At 52.4% G+C, this 17,933-nt stretch overlaps 1 protein-coding gene across 6 annotated transcripts in view; it reads left to right on the forward strand.

Annotated features, from left to right (window-relative positions):
- The window catches only part of RUBCN (rubicon autophagy regulator), a 29,434-nt gene that overhangs the window by 1,370 nt on the left and 10,131 nt on the right, over window positions 1-17,933 (forward strand). Inside the window, exons 1-13 of one of the 6 annotated variants that reach the window (XM_039713835.1) lie at window positions 4,394-4,538; window positions 8,450-8,603; window positions 10,390-10,473; window positions 11,434-11,593; window positions 11,768-11,874; window positions 12,443-12,583; window positions 12,799-12,955; window positions 13,188-13,736; window positions 14,273-14,317; window positions 16,186-16,281; window positions 16,455-16,570; window positions 17,055-17,256; window positions 17,615-17,716. In XM_039713835.1, coding sequence (XP_039569769.1) covers window positions 8,565-8,603; window positions 10,390-10,473; window positions 11,434-11,593; window positions 11,768-11,874; window positions 12,443-12,583; window positions 12,799-12,955; window positions 13,188-13,736; window positions 14,273-14,317; window positions 16,186-16,281; window positions 16,455-16,570; window positions 17,055-17,256; window positions 17,615-17,716 — 1,798 coding nt within the window. In that variant the 5' untranslated portion in view covers window positions 4,394-4,538; window positions 8,450-8,564. Of the gene's footprint in view, window positions 1-4,393; window positions 4,539-8,449; window positions 8,604-10,389; window positions 10,474-11,433; window positions 11,594-11,767; window positions 11,875-12,442; window positions 12,584-12,798; window positions 12,956-13,187; window positions 13,737-14,272; window positions 14,318-16,185; window positions 16,282-16,454; window positions 16,571-17,054; window positions 17,257-17,614; window positions 17,717-17,933 lie in introns of those variants that run through there. The other 5 variants (XM_039713837.1, XM_039713839.1, XM_039713840.1 and 2 more) reach the window with 5 other exon arrangements.

The following is a 17,933-nucleotide window of genomic DNA, read 5'->3' on the forward strand; positions in this document are numbered from 1 at the left end:
TTCCAGAGGCAGAAAAGGAAGGAGCAGATGGACTGACAAGGTGATCTCGGAGGATGAACTTCCTGCAGAAGCTGGGCAGTAAATGCTGAAAGGAAAACCCACATCTGTTTCTCCTGCTCACTCGGTCACCTGGCATTACTCTCCGAGTTTCCTTGGGGAGCTGTGCTGAGGCTGCCCTCCTAAAGCTGGCATGACCAAAGGACAGCTTGTTTAGGGCCTGCCTGCTGCCTCCAGAGGGGGAGCTCCCCACGGGACCGCAGGGGCTGTCCTGCAAACGCCCTTGGGCAGGGATAATTATTTCCATGCATGACCTTGCACACGCCTCCTCCCACATTTCGTTCATTGCCCACATATTCCATATGTGCATCTGCTAAAATAAACACTCTGTGGCGAGTGCAGAATCCTGAGAACCTGACATACAAGGAGCCTGTGGTCCCTGTCACAGCTCTGTGCTGGGAGCTACCTGCACTGAAATACTGTGCAGGATTTAAGAATGGCAGAGCTTTCTAGGAGTGTAAGGCAACAAAAAGAGCAGTGAGTTAAGGCTTTCTGTCCTGAGCTGTGTCCTGTGCTACAGACTGTTGACCAGGCCTTGCTCTCTCCATTTACACTCTTTATCCATCTCTTTTTAAATAAGGCCAAAAATGTGTTTCTGAACGTTCCTCTTGCTGCTTTCTATTGTCTAGAAGAGAATGGCTCAGTTACTGTCACAGGACACCTCCAGCTAGTGAGAGATTTTCCCTTCAGGCAGGAGAAACTCGTGACCACAGGGCTGGAGGCTGACAGTTCCACCCTGATTTCTCCTCTGTGGCCTCCATGGGCAGCAGAAGTTCAGACACGGAGTTTTGGACACACAGATTTAAAAACTTTTGATGACATTTTCCTTCAGGTGAGATTGGATGACAAGTGATTGATGACGAGTAGGAGGTTCTTATAATTAGGCTACATTTCTAAAGCAAATATGCTATTGACAGATTAGCATGGACTACTAAAAATAGAGGTGCCAAAAGATGTATTTTTGAAAAAGCATTAAGTCAAATTCCCATGAGGCTGTAGGGTCCAGCTCCATCTGGGGACTGTGTCACACCAATAAACAAATGCTCTGTTTACCCCAAACAAACACATGAACTGCAAAGGTGGCAGATGCTACCTGTCCTTGTGATAGGTGGAAATCAGACAAAATCCAGATTTTACAATATCCATGAGTTGTGTTTATTATACAAACAGAATGCCAGCTGTCTGCTGCTCAGCACAACAGAAAACCAGGCACAAGTTGTGATCCTGAAGAGTATTTTCTGTGTTCAGAATGGCTGGGGATCACAAACATCAGCTCTTGGTTTGCTGTGTGGCTGTCAGGAGTGTGTCAGCATCCAGCCAAGTGACAAAGCTTCCACGTGGCACTGAGAGCTACAAAGAACTAAATTAGATCTGTTAGTTTTATCTGCATGCTCCATTTCACCAGGCATGATCATCCAACAATCACAATAGTCGGGATGACTTGATTTCCTCCAATATGTTCACTGTGGGAGTCAGCACAGTCTGATGCCCTGGGACCTAACGTGCCATGCACAGGCAGTGGTTTCAGTCAGTGCAATGGGCTCTACAAAAGGAATTTCTGCCTGATGACTGGACACAAGTTGTTGTTCCACACTTGAATACAACTATGCTGTATGAAGAGTCCTGGTCTCTTCATTAAGCACGTTTAAAACACATTATTATTATTATTATCAAGAACAGCAGTACAGAACCTTGGACACCTCTGTGCTGCAGAAATACTGTCCTGGTAAAATAAACCACATAGAAAATGTCACACCAAGGGGTGCATTTTCATGTATGCAGCACACAGTTATCATTTCAAGTAACAGTTATAAGGAATTTCCATTTTACAAATGCCTGGCTTTGGTTTCTGAGGCATCACACAACTCCAGAGCCATATCTAGGTTTTATTTCTGACACTAATTTGTCATTGACTATTCTCAGTCGAAAGCAGCATCACTTTTTCCTTTTCGAAGTCTCATTTCACGGCACTTGGCGGAAGGCACACGTTACTCTGCAGTATTTTTCACACCCTCCTTGCAGTGGGCGGCACAGCAGGGCCCTGTCCCCGTTTGTCTCTGCAGGTGGGATCAGTGCACGAGCTGCCCCTCCGGGACAAGTTGTTTGCTTGGTTTTTTCCCCTTGCCATCGCATTTCCCTCATCCCGTCCAAGGCAGGATTATTTCAGCAATCATTGTGCCTTTTCCCAGCGCTTTGAACTCGGGGGACACCGAAAGCTCCGCGGCCGGGGAAAAGCCGCAGCAGACGGCCCGTCATGGCGCCCGGGCGCCGCGGTGCACGCTGGGAACTGTAGTCCGCCGCGCCACTGGGTGCTCCGGGGCGCCGCGGTGCGCGCCGGGAGCTGTAGTCCGTGGGTGCGGCGGGGCGTGGCGGGCGCTCGCCCCTCCCGCTGACGGTGTGGCGGCGGCGGCGGCGGCGGCGCGCCCGTTGGGGGCGGGACACGGGCACGGGCGTGGCAGCAGCGGGGGCGCGCCCGGGGCCGGCCCGGTGCTGTGCGTGCACGCGTGGGGGGCCGCACTCGTGTCTGTATGTGGGTGGGTGTGTGTGTGTGTGGGTGGGATGTGCGTGCGGGAACGCGGGTGGCGGCGGTCGGGATGCGCAGGGGATGCTCCCGGAGAGCTCCCGTCCTGCGTGGGTGTGTGGGGTACCGGGGGGCGAGCAGGGAATGAACGGGCTCCTCGCGAGTGGGGTCGCTGCTTGCAGGGCAGAGCAGAGCAGGGCGTGACGCTGCCCCGGCTCGGTGCCTCGCGGGGGAGGCACAGTGGGCTGCGCAGTCAGAGCTGTCACCCACCCGAGCCTTCCCACGGCTCTGCTCGCTGCCGTGGGAAGGAGTCCTGGCCGCTGCAGGGGCAGTGACAGCACGGATGTGGCACCTCAGTCCTGGTGCTCTGTCCCCCGTCAGACGTGGCCAGCACAGCAGCTGCCAGCTCTCTGCTTGGCACGCTGAAGGGTGAAACCACCCCGCCCTAACGCCGTGCTGCCACCCTTCAGGTGGCTCTGCAGCCTGCTGCTCCGGCATCCTACCTCCTGTCCTCCTGGCAGTCATCTCCATCCCCTCCTCTGGGTGCTGAACAGGAATTTCTTTATCTATCTCTTTATTCCTGAAGGTGAGGCCCTGCACCTGCACATGGCTGGTGGTGAGCACGGTGACCTCGGCTGTGTGGTCTTCATATGTGCTTCAGGCCTGGTTTTTTTGTTAGCATTTATGAGCAGCAGAGGCTGTTTGCTGGAGGTGTTTTGATGGCGAGTCCTATTTACTTCAGGTTTTTACATGTGCATTGGTTTTGCCCTGGCACTCAGAAGCACAGGGTGAATGTTGGATGGAAATTGGAGGTGTTGGCTGGGGAAGAAGGAGCAGCTGAAACTTGATATGGGAGAGAAGCATTCCTTATCTGAGGGGCTCAGCCAGTCGCTCTGTTCCTGCTTGCCATATCAGCTGGGAAAATGCTACTGGTGCTTTTAAAGCTATAGCACGGGTTTGGGGTGCCTTCTGAGCTGCACAGTTCGTGCTTCTCTCCCTCTTTACTAATGCTTCAAACTCAGCAGGTTCCAAAAGGTAAAAGGAATTGACTGCGTTCACTGCTTTGCCTTTCCAGGCTCATCTTTGTGCATTTTCTTGCCTTTGCAGGCACAAGTCCTGCACTCCCAGCCTCTGCCACCGTGTGACTAATAGGGCTGGGGTGGTGCCACCCCCAGCACTCCCCCAGGGACAAGGAGGGCATCATCCCCCACTGGTGCTGGCACACGCAGGAGCCTGCTTGTTCTTCTGGCTGGCACTGATGCCTTGGGGAGGATCCAGCACGGGCCTTACACTGCCTTGTCCTTTGTGTGATGTGGTTAGCATTTTTATTCCCACGAGGTGCCATTTCACACTGGATTGTGGCAGTTGCCAATAGGGAATAGATGGAGATCACTGGATTCATCTTTCTGTGGATTACAGAAAATGCAGAAGCAAAAGTTATTTTGCTGGAGTCCATCCTTGAGCCAGCACAGGAGAGGAAAATGAGAATCTTGTGCTGGATTTTTCCTCCCAGCAGCAGGTCTGAATGCATCAAGTGGCAGGGCTGCAATGCCAGTGTCCAGGGAGGACATTGTCCTTGGAGGCAGGAGGGTTGGTGCTGTCCTGCTGGGCAGGGAGCAGGGCTCTGGGGCTGGTGCAGAGCAGTCCTAGGGGGAGCAGATGGGCCAGTGGCCAGCTGGGCAGGTTACCAAAGAGCTGCCACCTTTGTCTCTGGCACCAGGAGACCCTCAGGGACAGCAGGGCCAGAGGAGAGGGTTCCTAAAGGGAACCTGTGCTGTGAGCAGTGGAGGGATGTGAGCAGCTCTCCCAGGGGGGTGGGCTGCTGTGGGGATGTGCTCTGCCTGTCACTGCCTGTGTGCTTGTCACAGGCAGGTCCTGTGCAGATTGAAGCCCCATGGACAGTACCCTGGGTCCACAGGTTGTGGTCATCTGCTTGTGAGAGACTTTGCCAGGTGAGCAGGTGAGCTATCTGCCATGGGAAGGTTTAAAACCACCTTTAATCCCTAATTTCTTCCCTCATCCTTTGCCGGTGCAGAGCAAGAATGCGTCAGCAGCAGCTCCTCTGGGCTGTGTTTGCTGGGGGCACCTTTTGTGGTTGTGCCCCCATTTTCTATCAGTGCCAGCTTTTAGTGTGGATGTGAGTTACCCAGCGTGTCCCTTTTCCAGCCAGCCTGCTCAGCTATTCCTGCCCATCCCTGCTGGGCTGGCAGAGCTCTCTCCTCTGCCTTGCTCTGCCTGTCAGCCACTCCCCGCCGCTGCAGATGAACTGCTCGAAGCCTGCTTTCTTTAATCCCTTCTCCCAGCAGCGCCGAGCCCGCCGAGGAGCAGGCGGGGGAGTCCAGGGAAGGGGCTGCTGTTGTCTGGGAGATCTGGGGACAGCGAGGCGGGAGCAGGCTCTGCGCAGGGAGTCTTCAGTTCCTGCAGGGGGAACTGACAGCCAGCACAGCAATGAGTGTCGTTGGAGATTTGTCACAAGTCCCTTCATAACCTCAGCATCATCAGCCCAACCTCTTTAGGGTGCTAAGGAGGATCAAGAGAGTCTTCCAGGTGGAGGTCAGGATTCAAGCAGCCATTGCTAGGTGTCTCCTGCAGAGCACAGGAGATACAGAGCAGGTGATGGTTGCAAGAAAGATGAGCTTCATTTTTATTTTCCATTTTTGCATACTGGCTACCTGTGTGATTCTGTTTTGGAAAGTAACCAAGGTTTGGTTTTATTTTAAACTAAGAAGTCAGCAGCATGGCTCCCTGCCCCTGCTGTGAGTCACGTTTGCTGACTTGGACCAAGAGAAGTTCCTACCCTTGCTGGCATGAGGGGCTGAGGAAGCCTTGGAGGAGCAAGCAGCATTCCCTGTTGTCAGCAGTGGCAGCATTAAGCCATTTTTTGCTACAAGGCTGTATTCTGTGCAAAAGGTTCAGTTATGTTTGGGACAGTTCCCAGTGGCAGGTTGATGTTGCTGTACTTGAAGATGGAGTTTGTTGTGGTAAAGAAAGGAGACCCAGTGCCATGTTTGTGGAGCTGGTGGTTAAAATTGGAGGCTGGATCAGAGGTTGTCTCTAAGGGAGGAGAAGGACGTAGCTGAGAGCTCCACAGTCCCTGCAAGTGCCCTTGGCCCTTCTGGCTAGGGGAACCTAGCTCTGCTGGATCAGGAGAACAGAACCATGTGTGCTTCTTGCAGGGGAAGCTCTGCTCTTGTTCTGTGCCCTCTGGGCTATTTCTGACTTTGCCCTTATTGTAAATTGGGGTGTTCTCATGATGTAGTATGAATTGGCCTTACCCCATGCCAGACTTTCTATTGGCCTTACCCCATGCCAGCACTAGCAAAGGAGAATTCTTATTTAGGAGAAAAAGCAGATTTCCTAGTAATGCTCTGAACACCAGAAGAAAAGGGAACTTGGGCTTTCTCCATCCCTCCTGGCATCTGAAACCAAGGCTCTCTCAGTGGGAGGGTAGCAAATCCTGCTGCTAATTCAGGGTTGCCCCAGAGTCCAGTCAAAGCTGAAATGTGGTTAGCTGTGCTCTCCCAATTTCCCTGCCACCTGCAGCCAGCTATATGGGTCCTCATGTCTTCAGCCTTGTGTCTGTGCTTTTCAGCATGTTCCAGCCCAGAAACAGCTGGGGTTGTGCTCATGTCTTCAGCCTTGTGTCTCTGTGTGCTTTTCAGCATGTTCCAGCCCAGAAACAGCTGGGGTTGTGGTATCAGGAGGGTCTTGTGTGTCCAGCTTGTGAACTGCTTTGGGCCAACAAGTCCCATAGGATACTTACTGTCCTATCAGGATTTAATTCACTTTTGGTGGGCTCAAGATCACTTCTGCAAAGGTGCTTTAATTAAGTGGCTTATTTTCTGTGTGCTTCTGTGTTCAGTGTTTTAACATTCTGAGATTATTTTGTTCAAGGATTGCTTGCCCTTAGTTTCCCCATGCTAGGAAAGAGCCATGGATCCTGTTTTCTGCCTCTTGAGATGCACAAGTCCTTTAATGAGATTGACTGTTCATTTGGAAGGGCACATCCCTGCATGTGCTATCCTCACATCCTTGTGTGCATCACCTGCTTTTTATAGCATAAATAACATGGGAGGGAGTTCCCCTGACTCACTGACTGGAATATCAGTGGCGTGGCTGAGCTTTCACTTACATTTCCTAACTCTGAGTGTCAGAAATACCTTAGGGAGGAGCTGCTGACGTTCTGAGCTCAGTGGCTGCAGGTGCTCTTTGACCAGGGACTGTTGATTCCTCTCTGGGCATCCACAGCCAAAGAACATCTGCATTGCTCAGGGCAGGGATGGGAAAAGCCCAAAAATTCAGTAGAGCTGGATCATTTTTTTGTGTCTTCCCAAGCTGTATCTCCTTCAAGAAGCTGCCTTTGCACATCTGTGCATTTTTCTTCAGTCTCTTCTGAGATAAAGCCCCATGCCTGTTAGTTAAAGTACAACATGAGCATACACATGCTGCCACGTGCACTGCAGGGCTGGTTTAGAGCTCTGGTGCTGTCAGGGTGACAGGCTTTGCTGGTGGGATGGGTTGGTTCTGTGTGGTTTAGGCTTAGGTGGGCACTGAAAGTGATGATGTTTCCCTCATGAGGAAGTGAAGTGAAGGGGCAGCTTGAGGTAGAGCCAATAATTAATGATTAATTAATCTGCTTGTTCAACTAATCAGTTTGGCAGTAGTGAACAAGTCTCAAAAAGAGAATATTGGTGAGAAAAGCTTTGTTTTAATTACCAGGAGTATGCAGCCCACACTTTGATCCCCAAGGGATGAAAATGAGAGCAGTTTTAAATAATGTTATTTATTTGTTTTCCTTCTTTTTCCTCTTGTGTTTTGGAAATTCAGTTTGGTTTTGGCTGTGGTAGGGACTAACTTCTAAAACACCATCTTGTTTCTTGCTAGTTGAAAACTTGAACTTTCATGCTAAAGTGTCAGTTAGGGTACTTTTGTTACAAACCTTGCAGAGACTTTTTTTTTTTGTTATTTACATTCCTAACTGTACCTTGCAACATTCCTGTTCTTCTGAGAGAGTGGCTCCTATTTGAATATGTGTTTTTGACAGCTGCTGTTCATCTGGCAACCTTGTCAAGCAGCTTGAGTGGGAACCTCAGTCACCCAAAGCTTCCTTCCCCACAGCTGCTTTTCCATAGTCAAATGATGTTGCCTCTCTACAGCATTGCTTTGTGGTAGATGATGGAGATTTCTTGCTGTATGCAGGGCAGCCAAGGGGGATGGTACTGATGAACTGCTGTGCATACTCTAGAGCTCACCAGCAGTTTGCTGATCTCTGCCCATAAGATGATAATGTTTTTGCAGGTTGTGCTTAGAGCAGGTCAGGGCCCAGAGAGCGGCTGCACAGCTGGAGATGCAGATGAAGTGTCACCTCCCTGGGAGAGGAGCTCCTCTGCATCCTGACAGGACTGGAGCTCTCTGTGATGTGCATTGCTCAGGGAGTGCTGCCCTGTAAACACAGGGTCTGCTCAGTGTGGTGGCCCTCACACCCTTCCATAGAGCTGCTGTGCTCCTGAGGGGCTGCTGCTCTCTTAGAGAGAACATGTCAGTGAAGCAGGAGCCTGCTAGAAAGTTAATCCCCAGGTTTTTTGGCCCAGACTGGGCACGTGGTGCATTGCAGGAGCCATCAGTCTGTTCTGTCTCCTGGTGGTGGCTACCACTCATCAGGAGAATCATTGCAATATGGTCTGCTGTCCACAAACCATGTATGGGAGACCACAGGGATGCACTAAGTACTTCAGCTCACCTTTGCAAGTTTCTGGACCACCAAAGGTTTCAGCCTGAAGAGAGTTTCCTTAGAGAGAGTGCAATACCATGTTCCTGCTGTGAGGTTCCTCTTGCTGTATCTCTGATATATCTTGCTGTGTTCCTGTGCAGGAAAGAGCACTGGAAGCTCCTTGGCAACTTGAAGACCACAGTGGAAGGTTTGGTGTCCATCAGCAACCCAAATGTCTGGTCCAAGTATGGAGGCTTGGAGCGGCTCTGCAGAGACATGCACAGCATCCTCTACCATGGGCTCATCCATGACAAGGTATGGCTCTGTCCTGCCAGCACGACTGTCTGTCTGTCTGTCTGTCTGTCACAGCCTCAGTGCCTGTCACAAGCAGGTGCTGCAGCTCGCTTCTGTGCTCATAGCAGAGTGGGCACAGTGCATGTAACAGGCTGGGCAGTGATCCAAGCAGGGGCTGAGCTTGCCTGGTAAATGCTGTGGTTGTCAGAGGGACCTGGGTGCACGTTCTTTCTATCTCATCTACTTTCAGTATGGTTTTTCTAAGTGCTTGTGCCCCCTGTGCTGAGGCCAGCCCCTCTCTCCTTTCTTTCTGCTGTAGCCAAGCGATTAAATTGCATTTGCAGTGAGTCAGCCCTGTATCATCTGCACTTGGACAAGTCCCCAGCGAGGGCTGGCAAGAGAAACCTCGCATCTTCACTGTTTCTGCTTAGCTGTGTTAGCAACAGGAGCTGGCAGCCAAACCGCGCTCTGCGTGAATGGGATCACTCTTTCCAGGCTCTTGTTGTGCCTGCAGTTGCTCACCCAGCCTTCCCCCATTGCATGGCTCCCTGGAAGAATTTCTCTTTCCCACTTGTGTGCAGAGGCTTAAAGATCTCCCCTTCAGGTTGCAATTACCAGCACAATTTATTTACAGTGGAAAGATGAACAAGGCTGTAGGGCTTGCCTGGGGACAGGCTTCCCATCAGTGGCTCTGCCACCCAGAGGGAAGAGAACAGCACAGGAGCCCCAGGCAGCTTGCATGGGACAGCTGGGTCCCAGATCAGGAAAACTGCACCTATGCAGTGCTGCACCCAAGCTAAAAAGCCTCCAGGAAGAGCCAGAGTGGCAGGTTGTCTAAGCAGGGAGCTGTGCTCCCTGGAGTTATTAAGTTTGTAGACAGCTGAGGTGCTGCTCTGTTCCTGTTAGTCCCCAGCTGCATGGACCAGGGATCTGCTCTGGGAAATGGACAGAGAGAGGAGCTACCTTGTCCATGTGAGGAGTGCAGTGCTGCTTTCTGACAGACCTGCTATTCACAGGCTTCAGGAAGTGAGGTTTAAATGATTTATACTAGTCTGTGTGTTGGTAGCAGTTCATATCAGACATGCAAAGCAGGATGGTGTGTTACCTTCCTCACTGCTTTTACTGTGGGCAAAGACAGATCTTCCACTCAGGAATGTCTCCTCTGATCAGGCATGTGTGACACCAATCAAGCTATAGGAGTTGCAAAAGGAGGCCCATAAAAATACAGCTTCCTAACAGCAGTTGGCTCATAGCTGCTCCAGCAAAACATTTCCATTTACTTTTTATTTTCTTGGCAACTTTTTTGCCTACAGTTGGGAATTAAAAAAAAAAAGGTGAAAAAATCCATATGTACACATTAAGAAAACTAGGGTAAGAGGTTTTTAAACTTCTGAATTAATTTTATTTGTTTGTCCAGAAAACCAAATTCAGTCTAGAAAATTAAAATTACCATGTTAGTTTTCTAGCCTAGAAAACCAAACTACTCCCCCACCAAACCAAATAAACCACCAAAACAGAAGCCACTCCTCTGTCACTTGTGAAAGAGGAAATAGAGATGGAAGTAAAAATAATTAGCTTTTTGGTGAAGAGACACTTTTTGGGTCTGTGCTTACAACCAATAGGGTGGAGAGGAAAACAGAAACTCTGTTGCAGTTCCTCTCTAAGGGGAAGAATAACTAAGAAAAGCCTAAACTGTCTGAATAAAGCTGAGGCAAACAGCATGGCCTGTGTCAGCAAGGGGCTGACGGGGCTGTGCTGATTTAACTGGCACTTGGGAGGTGACACCTGACTGTGCTGTCCTGGGCAGGTGTGCTGCAGACAGAAGGATTACTGGCAGTTTGTGAAGGACATTCGCTGGCTGAGTCCGGGCTCTGCTCATCACCTGGAGAAGGTGGGTCCTGCTGGGGTGGCCTTGTGTGCCCACGGGGAGGGGAGAGGGCAGCAGGGCTGGAGCCTCACCCGTGGGACGGAGCTGCCTGGGCTGCTGTGAGTAAAGCTGCTCCATGGCTTGTGGAGGCTGACACAGCCGTGGTTTTGGGTACAAGCTGTGTCCTGGGAACTCAGTGTGGCTTGGGCTGAGACAATTGGCTGCTTATTTCTCCCAGGCCAGTTTCCAGTGCTGCTGGGCTGGGTGCAGCAGGCATCACCAAGAGAACTGGCACAAGCAGTGCTTGTCTGTGCGCAGGGGTGATTCATGTGTCTCTGCAGATCTCTAAGGGTCTGGGCTGTCCTGTTTCTGGGTTTTGGCCTCATCATGCATTTATTCTCCCATTTCTGACTTGTGACAGCCACTGACATATGACTCCTGGTCCTCAGCTGCCCCGTGCTGACATCCATGGTTCCTGCCAAGGATGGGCACAAAGGGCTGGCCATTTGTGCCAGCCCCTTTTGGACAAGGGAACACCAGTGTCCAGCCTGCTGCTGGGGGAACAGGAGTGCAACTCCAGTCCAGCTCTGTAACCTGCAGCAGCTCAGGCATTGCCACAGCCTTTTCCAGTTAATGTGTCAGCAGGAACATGACTGTCACCACTGGGGTCAGATTGGATTTGGGAGCGTGGGGTTGCTCCAGGTCAGGGACAAGGCTCATGGGTGGGAGAACGTGTAAGAGAAATTCATTGTGCTGGTGGCTGTCAGAGGACTTTGGTCACTGACCTTTGAAGCATTGTTCCTGCCTGGTGCTTTTGTCTCCCTGGTGGCTGAGGAGCTGCTGGGACATGCCCTCTTTCCTGCTGACAGTGGCTGGCATGTGAAAGCTGCTGTTATCAAGGAGACCAAAGCCATACGGTGGAACAAGCCCTGTTCCCCTTCTTGCCTCTGCCTGCCTTAACCTGTGCCTGCTGTCCCTTTCCAGTTCATCAGCCTGCAGGAGAGCGGCCAGCGTGACCCCGAGGGCCCAGGGGACCAGGCCATTGCCCAGCTGTGGCTGCAGCACAGCCTGCAGTGCCACTGCCTGTCAGCACAGCTGAGGCCGCTCCTGGGGAACCGGCAGTACATCAGGAAGTTCTACACAGGTAAGGAGCAACGGGCCTTTTCCTTCTTACTAGGAAAATATCTAGCTGGTGGCATTTCCAAGCTGTGTGGGAGTGAGGGAGGACAGCAGAAAAATTGGTTTGCATGTGAGCAACTGGTGTGTCAAACTGTGTGGGTGAGAGAGACTCCCCTGAGTAGCATTTTTTTCTGCCCAGATACTGCCTTCCTGCTCAGTGACGCCCACGTCACGGCCATGCTGCAGTGCCTGGAAGCTGTTGAGCAGAACAACCCCAGGCTTCTGGCTCAGATCGACACCTCCATGGTGAGTTGAGGTCCCAGATTTTACATGTGGCTCTCCCCAGATGCCAACTGGCTGTGGCTGCTCCCTCAAAGTCACATTCAGGGTATATGGAGCCCTTGGACAAGGAGCTGGATTTGGAGCTAGTAAAAGTTGCTCCAAGAGGGGAGGAGAGTTGGGAACTGGTCCTGGTCCTGTCTGTGTGACCTGTAAGGGGTCAGGGTGGGGGAAATGGCTGTGTGGAGCCTGTAGTGGGGCACCTTGGTTCAGGCTTGCACCAAGGATTTGAGTAGAGGACCTGAGGACCAGTTCCTTGAAAGAAGCACCTTTAAAGCCATCTCCAATGGTCCAAGGCTTCAGGGCCAGCATGCAGAGCTGCCTGTTCATGAGGGACAGTCATGATCTTGAGGGGATGGGCAATGCCCCAGGACACGTGGGTGCCAGCTCCTGCTCATGCCAGTGACCCCCTGTGCAGCCCTGCACCAGCTGCCCTGCCTCCAGAGGACAGAAACAGCAGCTGCCTTCTTTGCACAGAGTCCCCAAAAGAGAGCAATTAGCGAGGCTTTGTTAAATGGGGGCTGTGTTCTTTCAGCTGGCCGGCACGTCACTGCCATCCCTGTGCGCGTCAGACCCTGCTGCTGGGACAAGAGACATGTGTGATCACAGTGCTGAGGGACACAAGAGCCGTGTGCCAGGAGCACTGGGCTGCCTGGATCACTTCACTGAGAGCCTGGTAATGGGCATGGGAATCTGTCCTGCAGCTGTGAGCAAAGAGCTGCTTCCCTTCTGTGCTGCCGTGCTTTTCCCTCCCCACCCTCGTGTTCCCAGGGCTGCCACATCATTTGTGGTTGGTCACCAGGCAGCTGCAGGTTGATCCCTTTCTGTTGCTGCTCTTTTGACATGTAGCCCTATAGATGCTGATTTATTGATGATGCCACCTCTCTTCAGCTTACCAGGAAGAGTGACAATCCATCTCCAGTGACCAAGAGTCAGAGCCTGACGGCCCTCCCTGCATCCCCGTGTGTCCCTGCTGCCCCCTGCACTCAGCAGCGCTGCTTTGGGTCCTTCTCCAGCCTCCAGCATTCAGCCTCCTCTGGCCTCTCAGGTATCAAGGGTAGGCTGGGGAGCTTAGGGTAGACCCAGAAAAGACTTTACCTTTTTATCTGCCTATGTATCTGTTGGGGTGGATGGGTGTGGAAGACTTATGCCCATGGTGGGAGGGAGGGATTTGCCTGTGGTGGGTGGGCGTGTTGGTGTGAAGCCACAAGCTTATAGCCATAGGATATAGGAGACATCCTTGTGCCAGTGTGTGAAATCATGCTCCTGCCTCTGTCCAGACAGGAGACCAGTGAGTTCCTGTGGCAGCTCCAACTCCAGCCAGCCCCAGGAGCACTGCCCGTCCACCCGGTCCTCCTCCTTCAGCGAGAGCAGGTCCCCTCTGGAGCAGCCCAGCTCTGCTGCCCACCTCCACGTGCCCTCACCCAAAGACCCCTTCTCTCCAGCCAGCGAGATGAGCTCCAGCACCACCAGCCAGAGCGAGGATACTTGGACAGGGAGTCAGGATGATCCACAGAGCGACGTTAATGACGGGCCAGAGTACCTGGCCATTGGGAACTTGGGACGCCGGGGCCGGGCATGCAGCAGCAGCAGCAGCAGCAGCACCAAGAGCAGTAGCTCTAAACTCTTCTCCTCCAGCAGCTCCCAGAAGCTGGACTCAGTATCATCCCTGGGGGAGCAGGGGGCAAGCGGAGGTGGCAGCAGGGGCCTGAGCCTGTTGCGCCGGTCCAGCTTCTCAGAGGGACAGTCCTCAGCTCCACAGGGCATCCTCAAGAAGAGCCACGTGCGCTCACACTCTGACACCAACGTGACTTCTGGGAAGTTGCACGGTAATGGGACAGCTTTTCTGGGATGGCTTCTGGGCGTGGGAGTCTTGGGTACCAGAAGGCTGATGCTGGCCACCCCCTTAATTCCATGGATCATGTTGGAGAGAGGGACAGTGGGCAAGTGGTTGGTCTTTTCCCTTAGCTTTTCAGCTCTACACTGGAATGATGGGATGACACAGAATGCCCTGGGCTGGACTGTTGCTGGTATTGCCAGCTTTTAGTAAAATCTTAGAAAATGGCAGCAATGCTGTGGCATCAGTTGTTCTTCTCCACTGGGCTTGCTTGGCTGGGATATGGGACTGGGGCCTGGGCTCACCCAGCTGGTAGGATGTGAGCCCACTGGTAACCTGCTGGGTTCTCCTGTGGTCTTGAGTGAGTACATAGGGATGGAGAGTGGGGTGTGAGGGGACAACCAGTTTGTGAAAGTTTGCCCTGATGCTACACCTTCATTGGAGAGTGGAGGTCCTTGCTGAGTAGTAACCAGTCTGTCTCTGTTTTCTCTCCCTTAACGCTGCCCTTCTCCTCCTCTGTCTGCCCAGGAGGCCTCAGGGATATCACCATTATAATAGAAGATCCAGTGGCAGGTTTGGGAGCCAGTATAACAGCCCTTCATTAGTGGTCATTGCATCAAGTTCAGGATTGCCATCAATCCATTAGTGTTCATTTAGAAAACCAAAAAAGAGAATCTTTCTTTGCTGTGTCCCAGCTGATGCTTTGAAGTGTGGTCTGGTTCATGCATGTGGCCAGACCGAAGATCCCAGCTTGGTTTGTGGAAGCAGTGGCCCAGACCCACAAGTGTTTCCAGCTCCTCTGCATGGCGTTAGGGAGCGCTGGCCACCAAGTCTCTGAGCTGCATCCCCTGCCCTTCCCTCCACCCACTGCCTTGGAAGCCAGGAGAGGTTTCCTCTCTTACCTAGTGAATAAGGGCTGGCAGCTAACCAGGCATGGGCTTGGACATCTAAGTTTTTCTTTTATTTCATGGATCTGTGGCACAGGGAGGTTTGATGTTGACTGATTTCCAGTGTATGTTCCCACAGCTGAGACTCCTGGATGCTCTTTAGGGCTCAGGGCAGCTTTTACCCCAAGCAGAAATGCTGGGGTGCTGCCATTCCTTTGTCCCATGTGCAGAAAAATTCAGCAGCTCAGCAAAGTGGGCTGTTTTGTTTTCTACCCAATGAACAGTGGCACTGGGTTTGTCAAGCTCACATCTGGGTGCTGAGGGTTCTGTGTCTGGAAAGGCTCCTCCCTGGGGCTGATGGGTGTTCAGAGAGATGTGTCCAGCCCTGTGTCCTGCTCCAACAGATGATGCTGAGCACTGCCTCGCTTTACCTTTCAGCAGTAGGCTGTGTTGTATGTGGCATCCCCAAAGCATCAACCCCATGAGGTGGTTTCTGTGTTGAGGTGGCTGCAGGAGACCCTGTCAGGCTGCAGTGAGTAGCTGTGAGAGTCTCCTACCCTAACAAGTCTCTTGTCTCCCAGCCTGTGGGGTGGGTTGATCCCAGGCTCCATGCTGGTCACTGCTGCTTCATGGCCTTGACAGGGAGAGGCTGGTATTGGTGGGCTCAGGAACCTCCAGCCACCTCAGAGTTAGGGCACAAAGCTGGGAGCAAAAGTGAGTGGGAGGTTGAAAGGACATGGTTGCCCTTTTGTTATGCTCAGGATTGTCAGCTGGCACCTGCCCTGTATCCAGAGCTGTATGCTCCTGTGCCATTCAGGCAGGGTGTTTGCAGTGTCCTTCAGCAGTCCTCTGTCACCCAGGCACTCCATCCCGGTGCTCCCTGGGGCCATGGCTCTCTGCAGAGCACCACCTGTTCTTGTTCTGTGGCCAGGCCAGCTCCTGGCAGTCCCCACTGGCTCAGTCTGGCAGGGAGCTGCACCACAGTGTGTGTGAGGGGCAGAGCCCTGCCCACAGCCCGTGTAGGTCACCTTGAGCACTGCACCCAGGCTCCACCTCTGTGTGGGGAGCCTGCCTTACAGTGGAGCAGGAGCATGTTCTTCACATGCCTCCTTGCACTGGTGTCCAGGCTGCTTTGCAGGACAGGGACCCCCACAGATCCTTTGGCAGCTCATGTTTCCCTGTGTCTCCTGGTCTCTGTTCTGGGGGATAACTGCCCTCAGAATGCTCCCTCAGGAAGAAAGGGCTGGCAAGCTGGAGCCTGTTGTGACCCCCAACTCTACTCTGGGGTAAACAGAGGAAGGCTCAGGATGTGACTGTTCCATGTCTCTCATGATCTTCTCTCCTTCATTCTCCTTCTCCTGCCTGAAATGCCTTTCTAGTTTCATCTCCTCCTGGGCTTGCCCTCAGCTGTGGCATGGAGCAGGAAGATGTCTCTCTTTATTTCCATCCATTTGTGCCTGTGTGTGTGATGCCAAGCCCCTTTCATTTCACCCTGTGCAGTGGCAGGGCGCCTCTGAGGTACTGACGTGTGCCTGGTGTCACCTTCCCTTCCAGAGTCCCATGGTGATCCAAGTGGAGGGAGAGGGCTGGTCTCTGCTTCCACGCAGAGCAGTGAGCTGAGCACCCCCAGCTCCCTCTACATGGAGTATGGTGAGTACAGCCAGCCTCAGTGGGGACACTCAGTCCTGGTCAGGTTCCTCCATGCGCTGCAGTGTCCTCAAGTGCTGGCACCTGCTTCTGAGATGCTGTCAGGGTGCTGACAGGACTGGGTGGCATGGAGATAGCAGATCCTTCTCTCATACCTGTGTCCCTTGCATTTCTAGACTCTGGACAGTACCTGAGCTCGGGGGAAGGGATGTTCAGGAGACCTTCAGAAGGGCAGTCCCTCATCAGCTACCTCTCTGAGCAGGACTTTGGCAGCTGTGCAGACCTGGAGAAGGTGAGGGAAGCAGCAGCAGCCTGTGTGCATTGGGGAATGCATCTTACTGCAGGTTCAGGGATACTTCCTGCCATGAGGAGCATAATGCCGTGGTATTGCCTGTTGTAGAGCTGTGCATAGAACTGAGCTGAACTCAGTTGGTGCACAGTTGGTGGTGTCTGGTAGCTGGGATCTGTGCGTCTGTCATATACATGGTATCTTTACAACATGTTAGGGCCCCTCAGGGCTTTGTGCTGATCCCCCAGAGTGGATGTGTTGCACATCCTCTTTGTAGGATGCTTCTTGTGTTTTGTGAGTATTCTGATGCCCAAGAAGCCTTTGTTTTCTAGGTACTCATAGGAGAGTCATGTTTTGACAGAAATTCACATCTTTCTGCCACCATCCATGAGTAATAAGCTCTTTCCTGGCATAGGTGGGGAACAAAATTTTACCAAGTCTTCCTAGTTTGTCCAAGGCATAGCCTTGAATGCTTTTGCTCTTGCAGGAGAACGCCCACTTCAGCATCTCAGAGTCGCTGATTGCTGCCATTGAGCTGATGAAATGCAACATGATGAGCCGGCAGCTGGAGGAGGAGGAGGAAGACAGTGACAAGGAGATCCAGGAGCTGAAACAAAAGATTCGCATTCGGCGCCAGCAGATCCGCACCAGGCACCTGTTCCCTACCTGCCAGGAGCTGGGCTCAGACAGTGGGTGATGTGTTTTGGGCTCATCAGCTAGTGGGATGTGGGTTTTCTGTCCATTGCCTATCCTATAGCCTGCCTTCCTGCCAGTTCCTTGGAAACAGTTAAATTGCTACCAAGGTGGTGCCAAGATTTGTGAAACTGCTGCTAGTGAAGGCCAGAATGTGACAGATACCATCCATTGATAACACTGCTGGCACTGAATGATGGAATATCATTTCATTCTGAACCTGGCAGTGTTTTCCATCCTTGAGCTCCGTCCCTCCTTTCCCTGGCCATACCTGGCTATCCCCATCTGCCCTAGCTGTCAGTGACCCTTTGGAGCACTTCCACTGGTGACCTGGCTGTGGTGCCTTTCTCCCAGGTCTCGTGGCAACAGACAGTGGGTCCCAGTTCAGCTCCCACGGCTCCATGCGGCTCTCTGACTCTGGCTCTGCAGAGGATGTGGAAGAGTACGAGATCCGAGGTAGGAGGGAATGGCTGTCTTGGCTGCTGTCATAGAAACAGACTTCCTGGTGTGGTTGTGTTGGAGTCAGTCCTGCTGAAGAAGGCCCTGTCCCTCTGGCCTTCACGATGGCTTTTCCCAAACAAATGGCTGAATTCTGAGTATAAGCAGAGCAATCAGTTTCCCTCATGTGGTGACATGACTTTCTTTCAGAATCTTCTGTAACCCTGTCACATTT

Source organism: Passer montanus, unplaced genomic scaffold (assembly GCF_014805655.1).
Source record: "Passer montanus isolate IOZ18808 unplaced genomic scaffold, ASM1480565v1 scaffold29, whole genome shotgun sequence".
Lineage (NCBI taxonomy): Eukaryota > Metazoa > Chordata > Aves > Passeriformes > Passeridae > Passer > Passer montanus.